Source organism: Fundulus heteroclitus, chromosome 18, assembly GCF_011125445.2.
Source record: "Fundulus heteroclitus isolate FHET01 chromosome 18, MU-UCD_Fhet_4.1, whole genome shotgun sequence".
Classification (NCBI taxonomy): Eukaryota; Metazoa; Chordata; class Actinopteri; order Cyprinodontiformes; family Fundulidae; genus Fundulus; species Fundulus heteroclitus.
The window spans coordinates 19,091,187-19,115,031 of NC_046378.1; the positions used below are offsets into that span (position 1 = coordinate 19,091,187).

A 23,845-nucleotide genomic window follows, 5' to 3' on the forward strand; every position below is an offset into this window, starting at 1 on the left:
GAGAAGTGACACCACCTGAGATCCTTCTGATCAGAGCCTGGGAGGATGAGGACTGTTCGGTTAGTGGTGGCGGGGTTCTAGTTTCAGACCGGCGCTGAACTTTAACAGAAAGCGCTTTTTACACAATTTTAACGAAGCATCTTTCACAATGAAAATGTCACGACCTCAAAAGTTCATGTATTAAATAAAATACACAGAAGTGGCTCAATTTAAGACAAGCTGTTAAATAAACATTTGTACACAATGATACAGAAATAAAACTGGAAGTGCATACATTCAACAAACAGATGCATTGCCCAACATCAAAATACAACATAATTAAGTAACAAAATGTAAAAAATAATTACAATTTGTAATCATAGATTTATTTTCTAGTCTTGTGTTGCAGCATGCCCTGAAGTTATAACCAATCAAAGGCTCTATTTTAACATTCAAATACTTACTCCTGTATTAATTTCATTATTGACATTCATTTTACCCAATTTATTAGTTTTATTTAAATTATTACATAAATAAATGATTCACTCTGGTACTTTGTCAAAGTAGTGTGGGGGAAAAAAAAAGTTATATTTTCAATACAGTGAGAGAAAGTAGAATTTAACAAGCAAGTATCCTTGGTGCAGTGTCTGGTAGATGCATTGCTCTGACCTGTGTGACTTTAATGTGGTCTTGAGGTGAAGGTTCACACAGTCCCGTCAGGTCGGGGTTTTGAGTCCGGCCGTCAGGAAACAGATAGCTGGAGATACAGCAGGAAACAAAATGAAAACGTACCCACACAAAAACCTCTGGTTAAACCCACGTGCGGTTTCATTTAACAGTAATCATTGTTATTAGAGTGATTACAGCGCTTGTGCACCCAACAAGCTGTGCAGATAAAAACAGCTGTCGAGTTCTTGTGCTCCCGTTTCGAGCCGATGCATGTACAGTACACGACAATTTTACAAATGGGTCGGACGCTGTAATTACCATCTGATAAATGTTTTGTAGACACGGGGCCGTACACTTCACGGGCTTTCCTAGTTCAAATCAGCGTTTGATTACAGGTTGGGACAGGCCAAACACAGTCTTCATTAAAACACAGGAATCACCACTGGCAGGAAAAGACGAGCTTCAAGCCAGCCGGGTAAACCACTGACTGAGGTCCGCAGTAGAAATCAATGGTTCTGCTCTGGTTATAACAGTGTGGTTGGGGTGGGGGGGCTTAGATAATATACATGCTTTCATTTGAAGCAGAGAAGCACATTCAGTTGAAGGATCCAGAGAAAGGGGGTAACCAAGTTCACACAGACAAGCACACTTAGAAGAACAGAACAAAAAAACAAGAAAATATCTGTAGAGCACAAACTGAATACAGACAAAGCTCAGAAACAGATGAAAAACCACTACAGATATACATTAGTCAAACAAAAAGGGAACTTACAAGCCTTCTCTGAAACCATCTATTAGGGCCTGGAAGAGGGGTTTATTATGGGGGATGGTTTGGAGAATATTCCCGTCGGCTGTCACGTAGCCGATGGCCCACTGGCCCAGTCGAGTGCAGCTCAGTCGGAAGATATAACTGGGGAGAGATGAGCAGATCTGTTAAAAGTGTATCAAGTCACCTAAAAAAAAGATCAAGTCTTAGAAACTGAAGACCAGTAATATGGGTAAACATGAATGTTTAAGTAACCCCAGCTTTTATGACCTTCAAGAAACTAAAATCTGAAAAGCTTTAAAAGTCAATCTACTGATTACAGCAATTTGTGGATTGTGGTCGAGATCCAGATCTGTGGTAAAAGTTAGATTTATTTTTTTTTTTTGTTCAACTGCACGTTCTCTCACATTGGTGGTAATCCTTTTTAATGTAGTGCGGGTTTCCTAGCTCGTTACTCGCTGCCTTTATTGAAAGGACCCATAAGCTGGCTGTCTCTGCATTAACAACCAGCCGGCAAAGAAACAGAAACAAAACCAAAATCTGTGAAAAATACCGCGGATTAGTGAAGAAAATACGCAGAAACATGGGCGAACAGTAAACTCTGAGATGCAGAGGTAACCAACAAAACTGCACTAGTCGAAGAATCACACAGACTTGAATCTAAACTGAGAAAAACGCAATGTAGCGTCAAGTCAATAAATTTAGAGAAATTACTGACTTTTTTTTTTTTAAAAACACACATTTTCTTTCAGTGAACCTCACTAACATTTTATGGAGGACTTTTAGTCCAGCGGCTAGTGAAAGCGTGCACAATCCTGTTAAAATGCCAGGTTTCTGTGATGAAGGACAATTTGTTAAATCAGTTTAAATATTTTTTTCCACGTATCTAACAAATATCTTGTAGAAATGAACAGTAAAAACTATTTTACTAAGGGGAAAAAACAAACAAACAACAATAACCAGTATGTTGCACACACTTATCTTTTGATTAATTTCAGCATCGTCCTTTGCCGCTGCACACCTGCTATCGATTAAAGAGAAGCTAATCAACTTGAATTAAAGCTGAACAATCCTAACTGGATTTTTTTTGACTATTTTATCCTTTAGCTAAAGCCACCGATTAAAGTAGAACCAAAACAATGTTGAGATGTCAAAAGCATTACATTTACGCTACGATACAGTAAAGGCCTTCATTAATACCTGGAGAACAAGGAAAAAAATATTGACTAAACTAAATCTGGATGTTTCTCCATAGTTGATAATTAAAAGACAAGAAATAAAGGGAAGATTGATAAGAGCCTGACAGGAACAGTTAAGGCACTGCAGGAATTTTAGGTTAGTACATCTTGTTCTACATGTGACAGCAATCTCTTGTATTCGCCATAAGTCTTTCAAGGAAAACATCCAAACCAGACTAAGATATCTGAAACCTTCATGATTAAAATATGCTACTCTAGTAGAATATTTCAGCCATAATTTCAAAACATAATTTGGGCACAGAAACATTGTGTATTTCCAAATGAGCACCATTCCTTCACTAAGAGTGTTTCACTGCAACCATAAAGCTTAATACTTTAGGTTAATTCAAGGCTTTTGTCTAGGTGGATGAAATAATGAAAAACAGGCCAGTATCCCACTAAAACCTGAAAATCTCTAAGCTAAACACAAAGCAATTTCATTTCTCTATATTTAAATTAACTTAATGACAGGAAAGTTTTAAGTGTTGGCTCTGCCAGAGTCAGAAACAAAATCCAACAGATTACCAGAGAGGTTAGCTAAACAACTAATACGCTCTGGAGAAATAGATGCCTTGGATCTGTAAGATTAGGATAATTTCTGCAGTATTTTCAAAGTCAAGATGTATAATGCTGATAGAGAACTACTAAAGAAGACTAAATGCTTAAACTGAATCAAAAGACGGTTCAACAAGGAATTCCTTGAATGGTGTGCACACTTATGCAACCAGGTTACAGCAGCTAGTTAACTCATTATTTTCCCTTTAAAAACAGATTTGTTTGTTGTCCAGGTAAAATGCACAACAGTCCAAATTAAAAAGTATTGTTCAATTCAACATAGTTAAAATGAACCCAATAACATGGCCTGTTTAAAGTAACAAAAAAGCTCTAGATTTAATGTGATGACATCAGCTAGCGCAGAAACAAGATTAATTTACAGGCCCCTGTGCTCACAACGTTTTTTGTTGAGAACTAAGAAGTTTAGTTGTCTGTACTGTTCATGTACAGACACAATGACACATTTCCACTGAAACAGCCTACGATTGTTTGTAGGTAAGCATATGTTTTAGAGTTTCAAAGAACACGCTGCCAACTAGTGGCGTGGCAGGGAAATTACACAGCTTTTAACGTTTCTACTAGTGTTTCGTGTACAAAGATCGTAATTAAAACATCATGTAGATGTTAATAGAAACGGGGAGAATAATCCTGTTTTCAGTGGATCGTTCCCTAGAGATGGATCGCAATGTTCTCTGGAGAGAGCATCCCCTGTGGCAAAAATATTTATTTCAAGTTCATTTTATATAAACCAAACATTATAAAATGTGATTAATGCTGAGGAAAAGGGGGTCTTGGCTATTCTCTGCTACACTTTGTTTAAACGTTTTTAACAGTAAGAAACTATATAGAAACAGTGACACGAAAACAGAAACAGGAAATCTAACAATAAAATAAAGTGAAAGAGGAGCTTCAGCTGAGTCAGTAAGCTTGAAATGTTTTAGCTTGTAAAAAGGGCCGGGGGTTAAATTGGGATTATCTCCACCAACATCTAAATAACAGGGTAATAACAGATTAGCAACCAAGTTCAACACCCGAGTTTAAAAAAAGAAGGGGGGGGGGAGTACAAAACATTTAGGAAGCTATAGATCAGTGTTAAAAAGCTGCTTTTACATCAACCATTAAGCGCTCTGCTGTTGATCCGGCCTTAAGCAGGCCAGGGCTGAAGAGTGACATCAACTCCAAAATGCACAATCAGCCCATTGATGTAAGGTACCAGTGCCACGCCGCCCTAGGCTCTTTGGACTCAGCTCCCCACACGCGCCCACACAAACTACAGCATACATGGCATAAGAATCCAAAGGACTGATGTCTCAGTAGGATCTGGAAAAACCAATCAATGCATTCATTTTTAGTAGAATTGATTATCGCAACGGTGTTTTCACAGGTCTGCCTAAAAAGTGGATCAGACAGCTGCAGCTGATCCAGAACGCTGCTGCCCGCGTCCTCACTAAGACTAAGAAAGTAGAGCACATCACCCCAGTTCTAAAGTCCTTACACTGGCTCCCTGTATCTCAGAGAATAGACTTTAAAATACTTCTGTTAGTTTATAAATCCCTGAATGGCTTAGCACCTAAATACATCACAGACTTGTTATCAGTGTATCAACCCTCCAGACCACTCAGGTCTTCTGGCTCCAGCCTTCTCTGCATACCTAGAACCAGAACCAAACATGGAGAAGCAGCATTCAGTTCCTATGCTCCACTTATCTGGAACAAACTTCCAGAAAACTGTAAAAGTGCTGAAAGCCTGAGTTCCTTTAAATCAAGATTAAAAACACATCTGTTTAGGATTGCCTTTGACTGTTCTAGTTAAACTGTTCTACTGAAACATCATTAGTTCAACTTTTTTAGTCTAACTGTTTTTAATGTTCTATTTTGTTTCTACATTTTCCTCCTACTTGCTTTTATTCTGTTTTATTTTCCTATATTTTAATCATGTAAAGCACTTTGCATTGTCTCTATACTGAATTGTGCTATATAAATAAATTTGCCTTGCCTTGCCAGGATTCAATCTTTGATACTAAACAAGCATGGCCCATTCCATCAGTTGTATTAAAAACATAAAAAAAACAAACCACATGAACATTATGGTGCAACTGAAGAAACGAAAGCCAACACGGGAAATGTTCCATGACTTTTGGAAAGCGTAGATATTTCTGTGTTCTGATTGCTTCTCACCTGCCAGGCTTGTGGATGAATTTCTGCAGCCGAGCTTTGACCTCATCGTATGTGAGGAAGGCCATGTACCCTGGGTGAGTAACAGCCAAGCTGTTCCAGTTTCGCAGCAGGGATGACCAAGGCTACCCCCGCACAGACACACACACAGAGAACAGGCATGAGAGAAAGGCACAGTGAGTCATGATGTGTCAGTGAATGGACACGGTACTGAGAGCAAAAACTGAGTGAAGAGAAATACTGTATACTGCAACATTTACAAATCGTGTTTAAACAACTGAGTGAACATCAGCGAAATTTACAGGATGATTCAGTCGGTCTCAGTTGGTGATTAATGGTAGATACATGTGCATATTTTCACTGTCGCAATGTGAGGCCAGAGAATGACACTTTCCATTCTGTTCAAAAATCCAAACTATTCACAGTTCTGATCAGAGATTATGTACTCATTATTGGTATCAATGTCAGATCAATTTAGGCCTTTTATGGATTTAAATGGTTCCTTTTCAGGGTGAAATGATTATACAAGATTATTAAGCTAAAAACAAAAGTTTAAACTTACTGTGTATTTTCTCTAACCAGACATGATTAAAGTTATACATTCAGGCTCAGATGTATACATACACATCTGTTATATTTGGATGGAAAATGTGCTTTATCCTGTTTGAATCCAGTTTTTATTCATGTCTGGGTTTTTAGTCCTGCTGGATCCCAACCTTAAATTAACTGCTGATTTAAACTGAAGAACTTATTATAGTTTTTTTAATCCACTTATTGCAATGCACCAGTACCCCTGCCAGTCAAACAGACCTGTAACACCATGCTTAACATTTGAAATGTTCTTGAAGCCTCACCCTGACTCCTTCAGACATACTTCCTGCTGTTGTGGCCATATAGCTTGATTTTTGTCTTATCTGAACTTAACTTGGGCATCTGCAAATTCTAGTTGTGCTTGAAGGAGTTAATTTTGGAGCCAAGGCATCTTCATTGGTTCAAATCCTTTGTCTATCTTGATGTTAAACTTTCTTCTTAATAGCAGGGACACAGGTCTTCCAATAGTTACCATTTTATTTTTGGTTTGAACCTTGGTGGCTCCTAAGTTGTTCTTGAAAACCATGAAAAGTAAACTTTTATATGAAGGTGACGGTGTAGATCAAATGGTCTAAACTACGACAGAATGGCTAGTTCTGATAAATGAAGGAATATTTTGGAACGACCTTCCCGACTGACCGCTCTCAGTCCCAGTAAAATTTCAAGTACTATAAAGCTGGGTCTGTGCCAGGAAACCAACTTATTTAAATAAACTCCACTAATTATCCCAAATGGTTAAAATGTCCATCTAGAATTAAGTCATATGTTCACCATTGTTAAACGTCGTTAAAAAAAAAAAAAACACAGGGACATTTGTCCACAAATCAGTGGAGGTATATGCATGTTTGAGGCTGTAATGTGTATTAAGGCACATTTTGACTTTGTGGACTGAAAAATAATCCACAAAAGCAATAAAAAACAAAAACTCTTACTTGGAAAAAATATATTGAAGCTCTTTGCGTTAGAATTATTCTATCTATGAAAAAAGATTTGCAATGCATTATTAACACTAAAGAAACGATAGGACATGCATTCCCATGATGATGCTACGTATCGTCCTGAGCAGAGCTGGGAAAAAAACAGTCTTCTTTAAAGTTTTCAAGCATGCATACAAGCATGCGGGGCCCACACAAACTACTGAGCAGCATTTTGAGTTAATGTAATGACATTTTAGCAAATTGGACCAGCCTGCTGCATCAGTTTTTCAGTTTCACTTTCCCTCTGACTTTAGATTAAGCCCTCTGTGGGTTGATAACTTTCATTTTCCTCAAAGAATGTGGCATCCTTTCCCATATATATATATATATATATATATATATATATATATATATATATATATATATATATATATATATATATATATATATATATATATATATATATATATATCCAGGATGATATTTTTCCCAATTGAGATCTGATGTGAATTTTTTTTTGGCAGTGTACGAGGCAGAAAAAGGCATCAGCGCTGACATTAGAAAGGTAATTTCCTCTGCAAATTAAACTGTGAAGGCTTATAAATCTATTTCTACACATTTGGATTCTGCCAATCTACAACGAAAACGTCTATTTATGACTGGAACAATCTTCCCCCATCTTCTCAACGATTTCACCACTTTTTGACAAAGCTTCACCAGTGAGAAATTTCACTATTAAACCTCATCACTGTAAGACTGCACAAGCTACAGCCATGTTTGACTAGTTTGGACAGATATATCCCACAAAGGAAGTGACAAGTTTAAACTGCCTTTCTCAGTTATAGAGAGCGAGCCTCATTTCTACTTTTAGGCCTCATACTAACCTAATTACAGACTTCCATGCTCAAAATAATCAACTTTCATAACCAGCTATACATTTCATTTTCAGTTTGTTTTTCCTGTATAAGCTTTTAGGTGACTCTACATTAATGTGTAATAATAATAATATTACACTTTTACACAGCAGCATATCAAGCGCAGCCCTTAAAAATGGTCTCAGAGTTACTTCCTCTTTGAGTTTGAGAATATTAGTAGGAGTACTTTGTCGTTTGGGGGAGGAAATGTCTGTAATCTGTTTAGGCTTCATTAAGCCTGCCGGAGCCACGCACACAAGTTCCAAGGAATAATGTCACCCAGGGAATAAATGACCCTGCAGCATAGAAGAAGTTTCAGACACAAAAAGACTTGCAAAAAGCTTGTGCAACTTAGAAAGCTAAAAATTGCTAAACACTAGGACCTTTTCTAACTATGTTTCCTAATATTTGGCTCTTCTCGGTACCATAAATTCATTTAATACCGAAGAGAGAATCTTAATATCTGCTGTTCAGCATCTGTAATTCATACATGCAAAATATAAACATGCAAAAACAATGAACTCCATCTACTGTCTGTAACAAAAAGGTGAAAATACCCTATTGGTACCTTTTTCTGATATGATTTTTTTTTTTTTTTTTTTTTTTTTTTTTTTAAAAGGAACAAAATTATAAAACCTAATTAATAAAAACAATACAAAACTAAATAAAAACAATAATGTTCTCAAGACAAAAGCACTGCCAAATAAACAACTTTGTTTATTAAAAAACACTTTTGCAACAGAAGATAAAAGACAATTCTGAATTAAATTAATAACTTGAGTAATTTGTTTACAAACCCAATATTATGATGTACATCTATTACTTTAGAGAATTTTTGAACAGTAAGATTTATTGTTCTGCTTGTAAGTGCGACAAAAAAGTTAATGTGCAGCACGTTTGTAAGCTGCAGCCGCTTTAGATCCGTTTATATATTAACTTAACTAGATTAACAGAGTTGAGAAGAGAAACTCAAAGTCTGAAGGGAGTTTTGTCACAATACAGTAGGTATTTTTTTTTATACTTTCTTTTATTTCAATAGAGAACTGACAAGAAGTGGAAAACAGATAATGCCACATGAATGAAGTTTAAATTGTATGGCTTGAATGCCGGCTGTTAAAATTGTTGCGTCTTTGTTTGACTTCTCTGCCGCTCTCGTTTGTGTCTCGTCTTTAACGAGGAAATGATAAATCAAATGAAATGTGTTTGTGTGGCGTTTCTACCTGGAATAACCGGGTGAAGATGTCGAACTCAAACACCGAGATATAGTCGTTGCAGGTGAGGTCTATGGTGGATTTGAGGGCCATGGCCTCCAGGCCGGAGCTGATGTTATGAAACTCGTGGAGAGATTGACGGAACACCTTCCAAGGCACAATGGTTCTGGAACACAAGGCATCAAATCAAATATTAAACTCTATTGAAAGCTTTAAAAAAAAAAAAAGCTGTTTACAGTCATCAGGTAAAATCTCTAGCACAGAGTAGAAAGTTGCCATTTTCTGAGCAAACGGCTTCATTAACAGCAGTTCAGTAAAGCTTGTGGCCCATACTTGCTCGCCGCCGCCTCATACGGAGCCATCTTACCGACCTTGTGTGAAATATAACAATCTCTGTGGTCCTCTGCCTTGTTCTATGCTCATGCTGAGCCCCATGTTGAATTTACCTTGTCTGGCACGCTTGCCAAAGACAAAACGGCAATAACACGTCTTAAATCTGGAGGTTGTGCTGTTCTGTGGAACAAACCTCTTTCCTTCTGTGATTCTTAGTGCAGCATCACCACGGGACGAGGGGTTGAACAGGTTGGCCAAAAGGTTTGGTTCATTTGACAATGTGCAGTGTGAAAGCTAACCGCACCAACTGAACATGTGCAATTTGGTCTACTGGACTATCAGGTGTGAAAACGACCTAAGTTATAGGTTGTGAATTAGTGCTGTATAAGTTTACTGAAATGAACTGAATTAATCTCGCTGACCAGGATCCACCAGTTTATACAAGACAACCTGCCCGGTTCATTCTTGATAAACTAAACTACTGTTTCAATAGAGGAAGGACTAAATAACGTTACATGGTAAGACAGGTGTGAACACTAACTGAATTATTGAAATTCACATGGTTACACTGAACATTTGCTAAAAATGTCCTGTTATAAAACCTGTCTCATTCAATTAATAGGTGCAAATTTTAAGGCCGGGGTCTGTTGTGCCTTCCTCTTTTTAAAAACGTCTAGAGTCACCCTCTTTCTAAACAACCAGATTGGAGACAGGCAACTTAAAGCAAGGTTGAGCAAAACAGTTTAGCTACAATATAAGTTGTCATACTGCGATAATTACCTCAAACCGGCTGAGCTGGTTTGCAAAAACTGACTGTAAGTCTGAAGTCGTTCTTTATTCTCTGATAACCATTTTCCCACTTCTCCTTAATGCAATGTTTATGATGTAACATATCTGCTTGTGGGAACATATTTCCCATAACAATATTTTGGTTTGTGAGGATTTAGGCTGAATGCAGTAAGAGTACGTTGAATTCCCAGAATTGTATAACTTTATTACTGCAATAAATGGGAGTGAGGTCCATATGGCCCATCCCTATAGTATGGTAGTCTACACGGAAAAGACAAACATAATCATGCTTACTTGTCCCCGAAGGCGCGCCTCCAGAACTCTGCAGCATCAGCTTTGGTTATGCGGAAGTTGTCACCCTGAAACAAGCCATTGGGGAAGATGGCTTTCAGCTCCGCTAGCATGTGACTGAAGATCAACGACAGCTTGGTCAGGTTCCGCCTGCAAGGGTCATAAAATTTACCCTTTAGCATACTGAATACAAGATCCTTACCAACTCCAGGAGCATGCTCTTAAGTATCATCACACTGTAAAAAACAGAAAGCATTTACACACCATTACAATTAACTGTAAATAACCACCGTTTTTTTTTTTTGTGGTGAATTTTCCATCAGTCACACTGAGGCCTGTTGAAGAAAGAAATCATTTAATTAGAAGCTAGAACCTCTAAAAGAGTAACACATCATGCCTTGATTTAAAGAGACTGATGAGAAAGTCAGTGAGATATGTTGTGTTTTAAAACGAAATTTTGTGTTTATTCACGCCATCTATGTCTGATTTTTACATTCGGACAAAAACAGAAGAAATTATTAGAAGTGGACGAATACTTTTTCAGGCCACGATGTGACTCAACTGAGAACTTCTCAATATTTCCAGAAAAAAAGAAAAGAAAGAAAATAATTCAGATACAAAGAAACTGAGAACCTGCTGAATTGAATTTCCTATAAATGTTTGCCATTTGTTGGCTCAAAACCAAAAGGTCCTACTGATGGCGTTTGGCTGACTGTCGGTAAAAAGAAATTAACACAGTTGTAGCAGCTATCTCAGTTCAATAATGTTCCACTGACAGCTTTATAAAGATGGCTGTTTTCTTCCAACAACCACACAAGTTTGTTTTTCAGATGGTGCGACCAGGACTCAGATTGGGTCAGTAACGACAACTTTTGCGAATAACGCGACATGTCATGGAGAAAGCGTCAATAAACATTGGGCACTTTCTTTTTCTGAAGTCGGAGGAGTAGTGGAGGAGGCAGCTCGTTTACCTGCCTCCAAGGGGACTGCACTGTCACCAAGCCGACTTCATTAACATTAGCCGAGCTGTGGCTAGATGAGGCAGAGCCAGTTAGCATGGTCGCTTGCATGTCATCCGCGCCACCTTCTGCTAGCCTCGGTGGTAAACACTGAACTCGCGTGTTTAACTTAAAATGTTTACTTGACCCTAAATTTAGAGGAATGCTCTACAAGACCAAGTATGTTAAGCATATTTTGTATATGGCAATATGAAAATATTAATATCATGCAAGCTAATTCTATGTTGTCAGTAAAGTTATCAAATTCGACAATCAACATTAGATACGCTTTGTTTTATAATTGTGCCGCTCTTTGGTATATTTTGCCGGTTGTGTCGCAACCACCGGCGCCCCTGGGCAACACAAGGATCTAAACAAGAGTCTTCATTGAAGTTCCTTTTATGACTAATAGGCAAGATGTGCTAAGTGCACATTTCGCGCCCTCTCTTCACCATCGCACTAGCATCAAGATGGCAGCACGCAAAAGTAAACAATACAATTAAATAAATGGACCTTCTGTGGCTGAGATAGACCACCAGAAGGCTGTGGAACAGTTCTTTGAAAAACCCAGGCGGACTGCATGTAATGATCCAACAATGCAGCCTTTGACAGAAATAGTAGAAGAGGTCAAAATGGTACACTGTGGCATACCTCCTCTTAAGTTCCCTGTTTTTTTTTATTTCTTGGCCTTGAAGGGATCATTTTATTGATTCCTTGGTGGTACTTTATTTGTGTTTATTTATTTCACTTTTAAACGTGACCAGCATCACATTGCTTGTTTTAAGATTCACTGGATGATTACTTAATTGGGATTGGACTTAAGTGCCAACAACTGATATTTATTTTGTTTGTATTTGCGTTTGTTGAAACAGTATTTCAAGAGTGTGTCTTTTGTTAAGACTCTAGTTGGTGTTTAAGTATTTTCAATAATGTCTTATAGTAGCACAATTAAATAAAAACACAGTGGGCCACCCTAGCGACACCTACGGCTTAGCCAGTTTTCTGGGGGAAACCCCAATATTCATTAAAGCAAGGTATATTTGAATCATCCCTGTTAGTCACGTGCTCTTTTAATTATAAGAGGCAAACTCAGCATCTTTGTACAGCAAGGCCACAAGAACAACTACGATGGTGGGTTGTCTTTGTCGTGAGAAGAGGGATTTTTCCCCTTTGATGTTATCTACAACCTCAAAAGCATGACTCTATATGCAAATAAGAACATCTTGACTTGGTAATTTTTGCTTATTTGCCAAAATGCTCCAGATTTGTCAGATTGTGAGAACATCTGCACGCAGCTCTCTTTAAATCATACCACAGATTATTTATTGGCCCAGGTCTGGGTTCCGGCTGGGCCATTCCAAAACTTTTTCTGACAAAGCCATTCTTTTCTTGATCTGGATGTTTGCTCTTAAGCCGGGCGTACACTGTACGAGTTTTTGCCCTATTCGGGCCGATTCTTCAGTCGTGCAGGCATTTTTTGAATCGGCCGAATTTCAGCTTGATCGTAGAGGGGGGGAGGAGGGGGGACTGGCTTCTCACGACTACCTCCCGATCAGGAATCGGACGATCGGTGAAAATCAAACATGTTTGAAATTCAGTCGGCTGTCGTGAGGTTTTCGTGAGCGCATCCAGCTGTTCAAGCAGAGCTACGAGGGGGCGCCCTCCCCTCCTCTCCGTCCCCGCCAGCGGAGGGAGGGAAGCGGGCATCCCTGAAGCGACCTCCGCCCGGCCCGCTCGCGGGGGCGTTGGGGAGGGCGGCAACGCGCTGGCCGCCTGTTTCGGCACTCCTCCGCGGTCCGCCGCCTGTTTCGGCACTCCTCCGCTCGCGGGGGGGGGGGGGGGCGACCTGCCGTGCCGCGCGGCCACCGATGCGTCTCGTCTCTCCTCTCTCTCCCCTCCGTTCCCCTGACGCCCGGTGCTTCCTGCGGGCCTCGCCAGAGCTGGGCTCGAACCCCTGCTCTGGGTCCCTGTCACCTACCGTCGCTCGCCTGCCTCTGCCACCACAGCGAGCGGTCCCAGAGGGGACAAGACGTACAGTGTGAGCAGTCCGGTCTCGTCCGAGCGTCGCGCCACACAGATCGTGAGCGGTGAACTTTTAAACCCCGCGGTTCCCTCGCACAGTTTGAGATGTATATAAGTACCACGACTGAAAAACTCGTACAGTGTACGCCCGGCTTTAGGTGTTGTCCCGCTGAAACAGGAAGTTCCTCTTCATCTTCCTAACTGAAACCTGAAGGTTTTCCTGACAACACTTACTGGGACATGCAACTCTTCATAAACCCCTCCGCCCTGGGTAAGGCCCCCAGTTACAGCTAGAAAAACATTATAACCACCATACTTCACAATGGGAATGGTGTTTCTGAACATACCTTTTAGAAATTAGAGACAAAGGGTCCAACCTTCAATTCAAACCTGAACAGGCTTCTGGGTGACTTTAAATATGTGTTTGCAAACCTTAAATGTTTTCTTTATATATGTCACCCCTCCCTATAGCCTAGACATACAAATAATATTGGAGATTGTTGTCATCTGTACTACAAAGCCAGTACTTCCCAACTCGTTTAATGTAGCTGTAGATTCATGGAAGCCTCTCTGGCCACTTTTCTAATCATTTTTTTTAGCAATGTCCAGTTCTTGGTGATGTCTCCGTTGCACCAAATGTTCTTCACTTGATGTGTGACTTTACACTGTGTTCAATGGTTTATCTTGTACTTTGGAAATTCTTCTGTAGCCTTCCCCTGACTGATACCTTTTGACAAAGCAATCCTTCATATGCTGTAAAAAACCTCTTTGTAGGACATGGACTTTGCTGTGAGATGCAAAAAATTAAGCACTTTTTATGCGGAAGCAGATGTATACTGACTCCTACTTAACATGAGTTTAAATTTTGTGGTTTATTTTGAACAAAGTCACAGACCCAGTTTTTGATCACTTAAGCAACCGTATTACCAAAGTTTCTTTTTGTTTTCATTTCTTACCCTGAAGGATTTCCATTTGTCAGATGAGACATAACTCCCACGTCGAATTATGAGAGAAAAGATTTTAACTTTTTTTATTATGGTCCAATTTTTTTATATCAATAAAATAATGTAAAGTATTTATAAAGCACCTTTCAGAGGTCAAAACCAAACATTTTACCAGTGTGTAAAGACTTTTTATATCTGCATGTGGTACTGTATTTGCACAAGCTACCAATACTCAAATGAGTGAACAAATGACAGGAAATGCAGAGAGAATAAGATTTGAAAAACTCAAGCAAGAAATAATCACATCAAACTACATGCTTAGTTTCTTCTTGGAGTTCATCCACCAATAATTGTCGTTTAAAGCTTCCCTCACAGTCACATGTTCCCATACAAAACGTTGCTGTGCTTCCATAGACAGACGGGGTAGTTCACAGGACGAATTAGAAATCGAGGCCTTACAGCATGTTTCAGTTCTGACTCAGTTGCAAAGGGCTGGTCGGCGAGCGCAGAGAGGAGGAAATGACTGATGAGCTGGAGTGGAAAGAAAACATGACACAACAAGGAAGCTGAGACGAGAGCAAACAACAAGAAGAAAAGTAAGAGGGGACTGTAAGAAAAATGGAAGAGGAGAATTTGAAAGTAGAGCCCATCCTGATGATGAGAACCACACCCCAGAGCTGCGTTCAGTGCGTTGTGCTGAAAAAGGGATGATTTAAAAAGGGCAGCATGGAGGGAGACTGAGCCGGCACGCTGAATTGACATGCACCGACGGTCGCTGTTGAAAAGCGCTGCTACGCTGCAGCTGCCCCACACCGCAGCACACACCCAGCGAGTGAAGGGGAGGTGGGGGGTGGAAAGAGTGAATGAGGAAGGACAGCAAACAAAAATGGATCAAGATTAGCGCGAGTTGAAACCAGGCCAAAAAAAAAAGTACGGTGCTAGTCAGAAGTTTATTTCAGGAAGGAAAAGGATATAAAACTGCATTTGACACTCATGCCATCTCAGTAGAAAATGATTTTCAGAACAGTGAACACTCGTTCAGTTCGGTGTCTAACATTTCAAAGTGCTTTTTCCACTCAGAATCTACAGGAAAGAGTTTTAGCTGGATGGAGCAACAGTAGCTGCCTTTGAAGTGAGCATTATATTCATCTGTAATGCTGAAAGACAAATTAGACCATCAGCTACTCAGCGATTCTTTGATGAACTAGCGATGCTTCCGGCTTGAGCTTCTTTACCTTGGAGAGTTAACTCATAAAAGGCGACTGCGTCTTCAGTAGTATAACCTCAGCATGAGGTCACCCTCCATTTCTTCTGCTCCCTGGCTGCAAGGGCCCTACTGAGCCTCAACGCTGCTCTCTCGTCCATTCAGCCTCTGGGTGTTTTTATCTAAGCTACAACAATCTCCCACTATGATCTGCCTTCTTCTGAAACATAATCACACACAAAAACGTGTTAGGAAGTAGTCACACCTCGGTTACAGATGTACTATTCGTTCCTTGGAAGTGTACTTATCCGCTCACTGCCATCTCTGAGGTTGAAACATTTGTGGCGGCTACTAAGGATTAGGAACCCTCCGTTTGATTTCATTTCTTATTCATCAGACTCTCACATGGTTGATGCGCACAGTCTGGACTGAGATATAGTAATTTAAGCACAGGCTAATACATCTTCCTGCAAAAGGTATTCAGTCTGATGTAACTTTATTTCATAGCCAGTAATGCTTAGTAATGAAGTGGGTGGAAATTAAGGATTTTCATAGCTAGAAATAAAGGTCTGCTATGCATTTGGCCTCTGTGCAAATACTACATAAAATTGTTCATTGCAATTACAGGATTTTTCTCTCTACCAACTTAGAAAATCCAACTTCTTTAATAAATAGCTCAAACTAAGTCAGATTGGATGGAGACAACAATGCCGTTAATCTTGAAGTCTTACCACGGATCCTCCATTGGATCCTGGTCAATCAATATGATTTAAATCATGTTATCCCTTTGTAGCTTTTGCTTGGCTGGGTGATTCTTCCGATTTCAAAATGTTTGCCCAGCACTAAATAGTAGCAATATCGATTGTCAGTCCTATTTTAACATCAGTATCGGTCCGATAAGTAAAACTGGGCTGAAAATACGAACCAATGTTAATTTCTATGTTGTTGTTGTCTGTGTGTAGATTTTGGAATTTTTGGAGGGTGCCAAGGGGTTGGTGACTGATAGTGACGCAACGCAGGATTGACGAGTGTTTTTTTTTTATATTATATATATATATATATATATATATATATATATATATATATATATATATATATATATATATATATATATATATATATATATATATACACACACATATACACACACACCACTGAAATGTACAAACCATTGTATATTTTAATTCCTTAGTTTTCAGTTTAAAACCTCAAATCTCGGTGTGCCAAACACAACAGCAACACTGGCACAGAGTTTCCCTAAGTGGTACACACAGTGGGCGCTGTTATTAAAAATTCAGTGAAGTTACCATACAAACAGAAGCACAGGAAGCTTGAAAAGGAAGTAGAACCATAGAACAGCTCAGTCAAAAAAAGCCTTTCTGTTCATTTACTAGTTCAGCGTGGGTGTCCACAATTAGACCTGAGTGTGGGTTGACATATTTCAGACAGACGAACCCAAAACGGTCACGTAATTTAACCGAAATGGATTTGCATTACATTTGGTGGAACAGCGTACATGGTTACATTGAGCTGGACTGAGACAAAGGGCATGTGAAAGCAAACAACAGTCCAGTATCAAGTACACAGCGTGTTCCAGCTGTTCTCTTGCACCAGATCTGCACAGTCAACGAGACTCTGCTTTGAATCTTGTCTTTATGACAGAACTTCAACAAAACGAAAGGATAATTATTAGCTTGCAAATCTAGGAGAGACATGTTTTGAGTCCAATCTGACTTCCTTTGAGCCAGAAATCTTCATTTCAACCAACAAGGGTATACTGCATTTAGCGAAGCTATTCACCCCTGGAACTTTAAAAGGTCCCAGCCAACTAAAAAAAAACACAGCAGAGTAAGTTCTCTCCTTTGGAAGGAGCACAGAGAGCAAATGCACACATCAAACATGTAAAAGACGATTTCTATGCAAACTTAACCATTAAAACAGACTGCATGAGCAAAATATCACTTCTAATGGTAATGAAAGTTGGAGTTTATGCAGGACGGGCTTACATCTGTTACAGCCTGTCTCAGCCCTCTCTATCCTTGCACTTCTCCATTCCACAATAGCAGTTCTGTGCTGTGTGTACTCTGGGTAGTGGCCAACACTTCAACAGCGAACCACTACAACGGTCGCTGCCATTTAAGCCGCAGTGCCAGCAGTGACGATGCAAATTGCGTGGGCTACCACCCCACGGAAAGGTCTGGGGACCTACTCCAGCCTGCCATGTGTGTTTACAGTACTTTTCTCTCTTTCTCGCTGCAACCCCTCACCACAACCACTGCGGAGCAAAGACAAACCTTTTCAGAACACAACGTTTTTGTCCTCCTTCCCCCTCATGCTATATAGCGACCTCTGACCTCGCAGCTGGCTTCTCCCTTCCTGTTTCCTGCTGGCTGTGATAAAGAAGCGCATCTAGCCAGCCATCCAGCACTGCAGTGCGCTAACAACAAGGCAACGCAGCCAGCACAGGTCAGGCTCTCAGAAACAGAGCCTGTCTGGACTGGTAGCTGCAACGTTTTCACGCAGCTCTATAAGCTTTTGCTGCTCAACACTAAGGCAGAAATCCATATAAAAACAGGAAGAGAGCAGGAGTTAATTATTTAATGTTTAAGGAAAAAAAATTGCAATCAACACTCTTCCAAGTGGATTCAAGTTTATAAGTTTAACTTCCTCTTCTGTGTCATTCCTCTTCTGAGGAATGACACAAAGCATGTGTCATGTTTACATAACAGCACACTTAATCTTAGTCATGTATTCGATCAGAAACTCATCAGTTTTTCATAGCTTGCTAAACTTGCTTATTTCAACGGATGGAATAGGATATTACGTCAGTCCTATACAACAAGGAGTTGTGAAATACTGGTGTTTCGTTACGTACGTTTCCACTTTAGCAGGTTATGCCCTCAGGATATCATCCCTGCACCGTTTTGCTGTATTTGTTGCGATGATGATGAAAGCGGAAATAAGGATGCCTTTCAGAATTCAACACTGGCATTGTATTTAAAGTTATTAGGTAACCCCAGTGCCATTTGCTCACTGTTTAACATAGAACAGGGTAAAGATTAAAAGGGGAAGACGTGATGTAAATGATGAAATTGTTATAATAATGATTTGTTCTCCAAAAACCAATACATTCTTTGTTAAAATTCTGTTTAACTATTCAGCACAGTGTTCTCAATTCTGCTAAGGACAGCTACGCTTGACACATGGATGCCAAGAGTGTTTTTCAGCTATAGTGAGAGAAAGCAAGGGGCAAAAGGAAGTCGCAGAGAAAACAGAAAGTGTCAAAATGTAGGATCCCTTTACACTTAACAGAAAAAAAGCTGTGTATGTTCAATGCAAAAAAGAATTAGCATTCCATATAAGCAGACTTAATGCATTCAAAAACAACAACAACTCTGGTAAGAGCCACGGGGGACAATGTGCGTTTTTGGAAACAACAAATAGTGTCTTCTCGACAATGTCCGTCACCCTGATCCTCCTTGTGTTAAAGCGCAGACATTTATTTTAGGTTAGAAAGTTTAAAACAATAACAATCATGATGGTTGTACGTGCGTCCCCATGCTAAAGCTAGGTTAGCTCTGGAAAAGCTGCATGAAAAAACTCACAGTACATCCAGACGGTGTGATCATCTGGACCTTGAAACTGGTCATGGCCAAATTATTTCAAAATGTAATCTTTACCCCAAAAAGAAACAACTTACTACATCAGGTTCACACCAAACGTGCCAGGAGCTTTCAAAGCAACCGCAGCGGCACGTTCAGGACAATCAGAGCACGTTTCTCTTATCTTCACACCAGAATACAAGCCACGGATCTACACGATAAGTCCTGTTTTCAGGACAGTACGGATACAGAGGACGCTATAGGATTGTTTTACAAACTAAGACTGGGGACGGTTCTCTGATCAGGGCGCAGATCTTGGTTGATATGCTGGTTCTGAGCTGGGCCGTGGTAAAATTTTCACAGAACATGTCACAGCACAGAAGCAAATAACGGTATTGCCGGACCCAAAAGTTCACCGACAGCGTGAGGTCTCTGCTGCTGGAGCGGGATGCGGCTTTCAGATCTGGAGACAAGCAGACTTACAGCACAGCAAGGAGGGAACCTCTGCAGAAGCATCGAGGAGGCAAAACCAATAAACCCAATGAAAACAGCGCACTGAGGAGCAGATCACCAGCTATTACCATCTAATGTAGAACAGATTACTGGATCAATGTGTGCTTCTGTGCTTTTTTGTCTCTCTTGTTGTGTCTCTGCTCTGTCTTCTGTAACCCCAGTCGATCGAGGCAGATGACCGTTCATACTGAGCCCGGTTCTGCTGGAGGTTTTTCCTTCCCGTTAATGGGGAGTTTTTCTTTCCACTGTCGCTTCATGCTTGCTCAGTATGAGGGATTGCTGCAAAGCCATGGATAATGCAGACGACTCTCCCTGTGGCTCTACGCTTCTCCAGGAGTGAATGCTGCTTGTCGGGACTTTGATGCAATCAACTGGTTCCCTTATATAGGAAATTCTTTTGACCAATCTGTATAATATGATTGACTTTGACTTTGTAAAGTGCCTCGAGATGACATGCTTCGTGAATTGGCGCTATATAAATAAAATTGAATTTAAACACAAACCACTCCCGCAGCATTTGTGGAATGGCATCAATGTCCCGATGGATTATAAAAACACTGACCTGCTGCCTGATGAGGACGCCTCACTCCCCGATGTCCTTAAAGAAGTTATTTGTCCTCTTCGACACCCTGAGTGAGAAAGTGACACCTCTTCTCACACCCTAACCCGCTTGCTGGTACTGGAGCAGCTCCAGGTGAGATCCATTCTGAGGAGGATGTGAACAAAGCAGCTGGCCAAGATGGGAGTGCCTGGGTGGGTGGGTTGTTCTGGAAGAATGTGGCCACCAGCTCTCTGAGGTGTTGACTGATTCATTAAAGCTCTTGTTACAGGTGGCTGTGCCAGTAGGGCCCAAATTTCCACCATCATGCTGGAGCCCAGAACCTCTGCTGTGACGTGCTTGACCAACAACCTGTAGGCCAGACACCAGTTGAACTAACATGCTTCAAGAGGCTGGTACTAGCACGCGTGAAAAAACTATCATCCCACCAGACCTGGACAAACCGGACGACATCATAGCAGCCATCCATTCACACACAGGGAGAAACGCACAGAAGTGAAGCGTCTCACCTCACCCAGGACAGGTGTGCCGACAATGACCTCATCTCACCGTCAAAGCTAAGGAGATGATCGTCGACCTCTGAAGGGCTACGGTCTGATGGTGTAAAGCCCGATCTTTCTTGGTAATGACACTGACAAACCAGCAACACTCGCAACTGGTCAGGAAACCGCAGCAGAAACTCTTCTTCTTGAGGAAACCGAAACAGGCCAACCTAGCACCAAAACTACCCCTGAACCTCTGCAGAAGCAGTGTTTCCCCTGTCGTTATATTGGAGAGGCGTCCGAGCCATTCAACAACCCTGTGTTTTGTTAAATGCCCCCAGAGTTGTGAGGATAGCAGCACCTGTGAGTAGCAGCCATAACCCCCATGCTCTGAATACAACTATATTAAATAGCTTACAGGACCCTGTCCCTTAAAAGCAGGTAGGCAGGTTAGCTCCTGCCAATATATTTTTCTTTACAATTCCAGTTGGTTTTGTCTTTATCCTTTTTAAGAGATGTCAAATAGTGTTTTATCATACTTCTTGTGTAATGACAATATTTATCTTCAAAATGTAAAGTAGTTTAAGATGTAAGTAACACTGTCATGAGGAACTGTATAAAGCAACTTTCTTAATATTTTTCATTCTTATTCACACAATTCTCAAAACTATCAATTACAGCAATGAAGTAAGAATTCCTCAAAAAATATACATTTAAAAAGGTGACAATTATATTCTGGCTTAATTGACTAACTTGCCGTATCCTAGAGATCCCTCATCTCCACGTGCTTAATACCTAGCACTCGTAAGAAGCAGAGATGATAGTAAGTTGTAGAGCTGAACGGTTATTTAAATAATTAATCAATTGTTCAGTTTTATAATTAATCAATGAATTGGACAAATAAAGCTGTTTTATTTCCATTTCTTTTTTCAAAATAGAACATTTGGACTGAGAGCAAATAAGCACACAAAGAACACAATTTGCTACTTAGGTGTTCTGTTACAATATTAGGTAATAAATATTTTTGCTTCAAATAAAGTTTATGTTGTAGTCGATGTTTTCTATATGAACAGTGATTTAACACAACAAAAGTGAAGCTGTAAAACTGGGATGTCAAATGTGGTTTGGTTGAATCTCAACTTTGTTCTAGTGCACCTAGGGGGAAAAAATAAATAAATAAATAATACTAATAATAATAATAATAATAATAATAATAATAGGGCGTAACAATGCAACCAGAGCAAAAACATCACTTCTGAAAATGAAAAAAAACCCACCAGCCCAATTCATAGACTGCTTCAGCACAAGCTGCATTTTATATAAATACCACATGCTTTGTTTGTCCCTGAACAAATATTACTTCCAATGATGTTTATTCTATAAGTTTTCTAATTATTCTTTGAAGAGTCAAAAAGCATGTTAGATATTTCTTCTGGGGGTTTTACATTTTTTGAGGGTGTTCTTTAGGGATGTTTATGTTTTGTTTTTCTGTAAGTGTTTATAATTCGGGTCTGCCTCTTATCATTCTGAGTGTCTCAACAAGATTTCATTATGGTTACATAACAACAATAAAGACTCTTGAAAAGTTAGAGTCCTTCTCCTCTCTCCCATACAGTACCTTCACTCAGACTTTGTCAGAAAATTACAACTTAAAGCTTAAATCAACAAATTATCACCATCAGAATAAAATTGTATTTTGATGAGAGGGCTGGTTTATGACCCATAATCCAATCAGCGCCCATCTAAACACTTGTTCCGGTTAACTCGTGAACCTACATGTGGAGGATGGGGCCGCAGCGCCACAGAACATTTTGGGTTGATCATAATTTCCTCCCTTTGTCTCAACAGCAACGGAACGAGTTCTCAACCATCTCACAGAACCTGGTGCTGGGTCCATTCTGTGCGCTCAGAACAGTCAGAACCAACACACCTCTGCGTTTACTGCTGTTTTTTTTCCGCATGAAGAAGTACAAAACTTCTGCGGTTGTTTTATGGAAATTCAAAAACCCTGCTAATGTCAGAGGTTCTACTTTGAATGAAGCTTGATGCAAAAAATGCACGTCATCGTGGGAATATTTGACTTTGAGCCCATATAGACGGTGTGTTCTGAGTACTTTTTTTTCCCTTTTAATCTAAACACGATTAAATCCAATCAGGGAATGTTGCGAATGTAAACAAACTCCTGTCATTAACCAGCCAACAGCCGCATTACGAGCTACCAGATCGACATTAATGCAGCACCCTGAAGCATGACTACGGGCTGTCGGGGTTTCCTCACTTTAAAACGGAACAAATGTCAGAAATCGTAATGATTTACCCTGCTGTTGAGCTCAAATCACCCTCATCATTAACTCCATGTTGTTTCAGGTCCTGTATCATCACTGTGGTGCTCATGCCATGTCAAATATCGCATGCTACTTATTTTTTGCTTTTGTAAAACGTGAAGTGCTCCCTATCTTTTGAGGAGAGCCGTGTTCTCTGTGTCATCATTTGTAGAATTTACTACAATAAAGTATTTGAAAATGCCGCCTTTGCTCTGCATCCGCCTTGCTGCGTGTACATTGCTCTGTAGCCAGTTAGGCAGCACTGACGACCGCCTGCAGGTGATGTAAACGGCCCTGCGACATGGCGAGCAATGCATTAATCGCGCAACACAAAGGATCGATGATAAAATTCGTTGCCAAGGCTTTTAATTGTCGATTTTTAGCTATTTTATCGATTTGTTGTTGCAGCCCTAGTCAGTAGTATCATCCTAATCACAATAATCTAATATTGTAAGGCCGACATGAGCAGGCTGCTTAAGATGCTACTGATATATATTATATAATATATATATATATATATATATATATATATATATATATATATATAATATATATATATATATATATATATATATATATATATATATATATATATATATATATATATATATATATATATATATATATCTCAAGCTTTGAGGAGGAAAGTCTGACTGAAGGTGAAATATCCTCAGCTGCTTAAGTGTGAACCGTGTCTTCCGTTCCAGGTATTGGTATCAATTTGCCTGTTAGACCAACCACAAAAAAGTCTTACTTTACTCACAGCTATT

At 39.8% G+C, this 23,845-nt stretch overlaps 1 protein-coding gene across 1 annotated transcript in view; it reads right to left on the reverse strand.

Annotated features, from left to right (window-relative positions):
* cbl (Cbl proto-oncogene, E3 ubiquitin protein ligase) overlaps positions 1–23,845 on the reverse strand; it is a 54,574-nt gene that overhangs the window by 15,488 nt on the left and 15,241 nt on the right. Inside the window, exons 3-7 of the mRNA XM_012868059.3 lie at positions 10,431–10,577; positions 9,024–9,180; positions 5,385–5,506; positions 1,421–1,558; positions 649–736 (exon numbers count right to left, since the gene is read on the reverse strand). Coding sequence (XP_012723513.2) covers positions 649–736; positions 1,421–1,558; positions 5,385–5,506; positions 9,024–9,180; positions 10,431–10,577 — 652 coding nt within the window. The remainder of the gene's footprint in view (positions 1–648; positions 737–1,420; positions 1,559–5,384; positions 5,507–9,023; positions 9,181–10,430; positions 10,578–23,845) is intronic.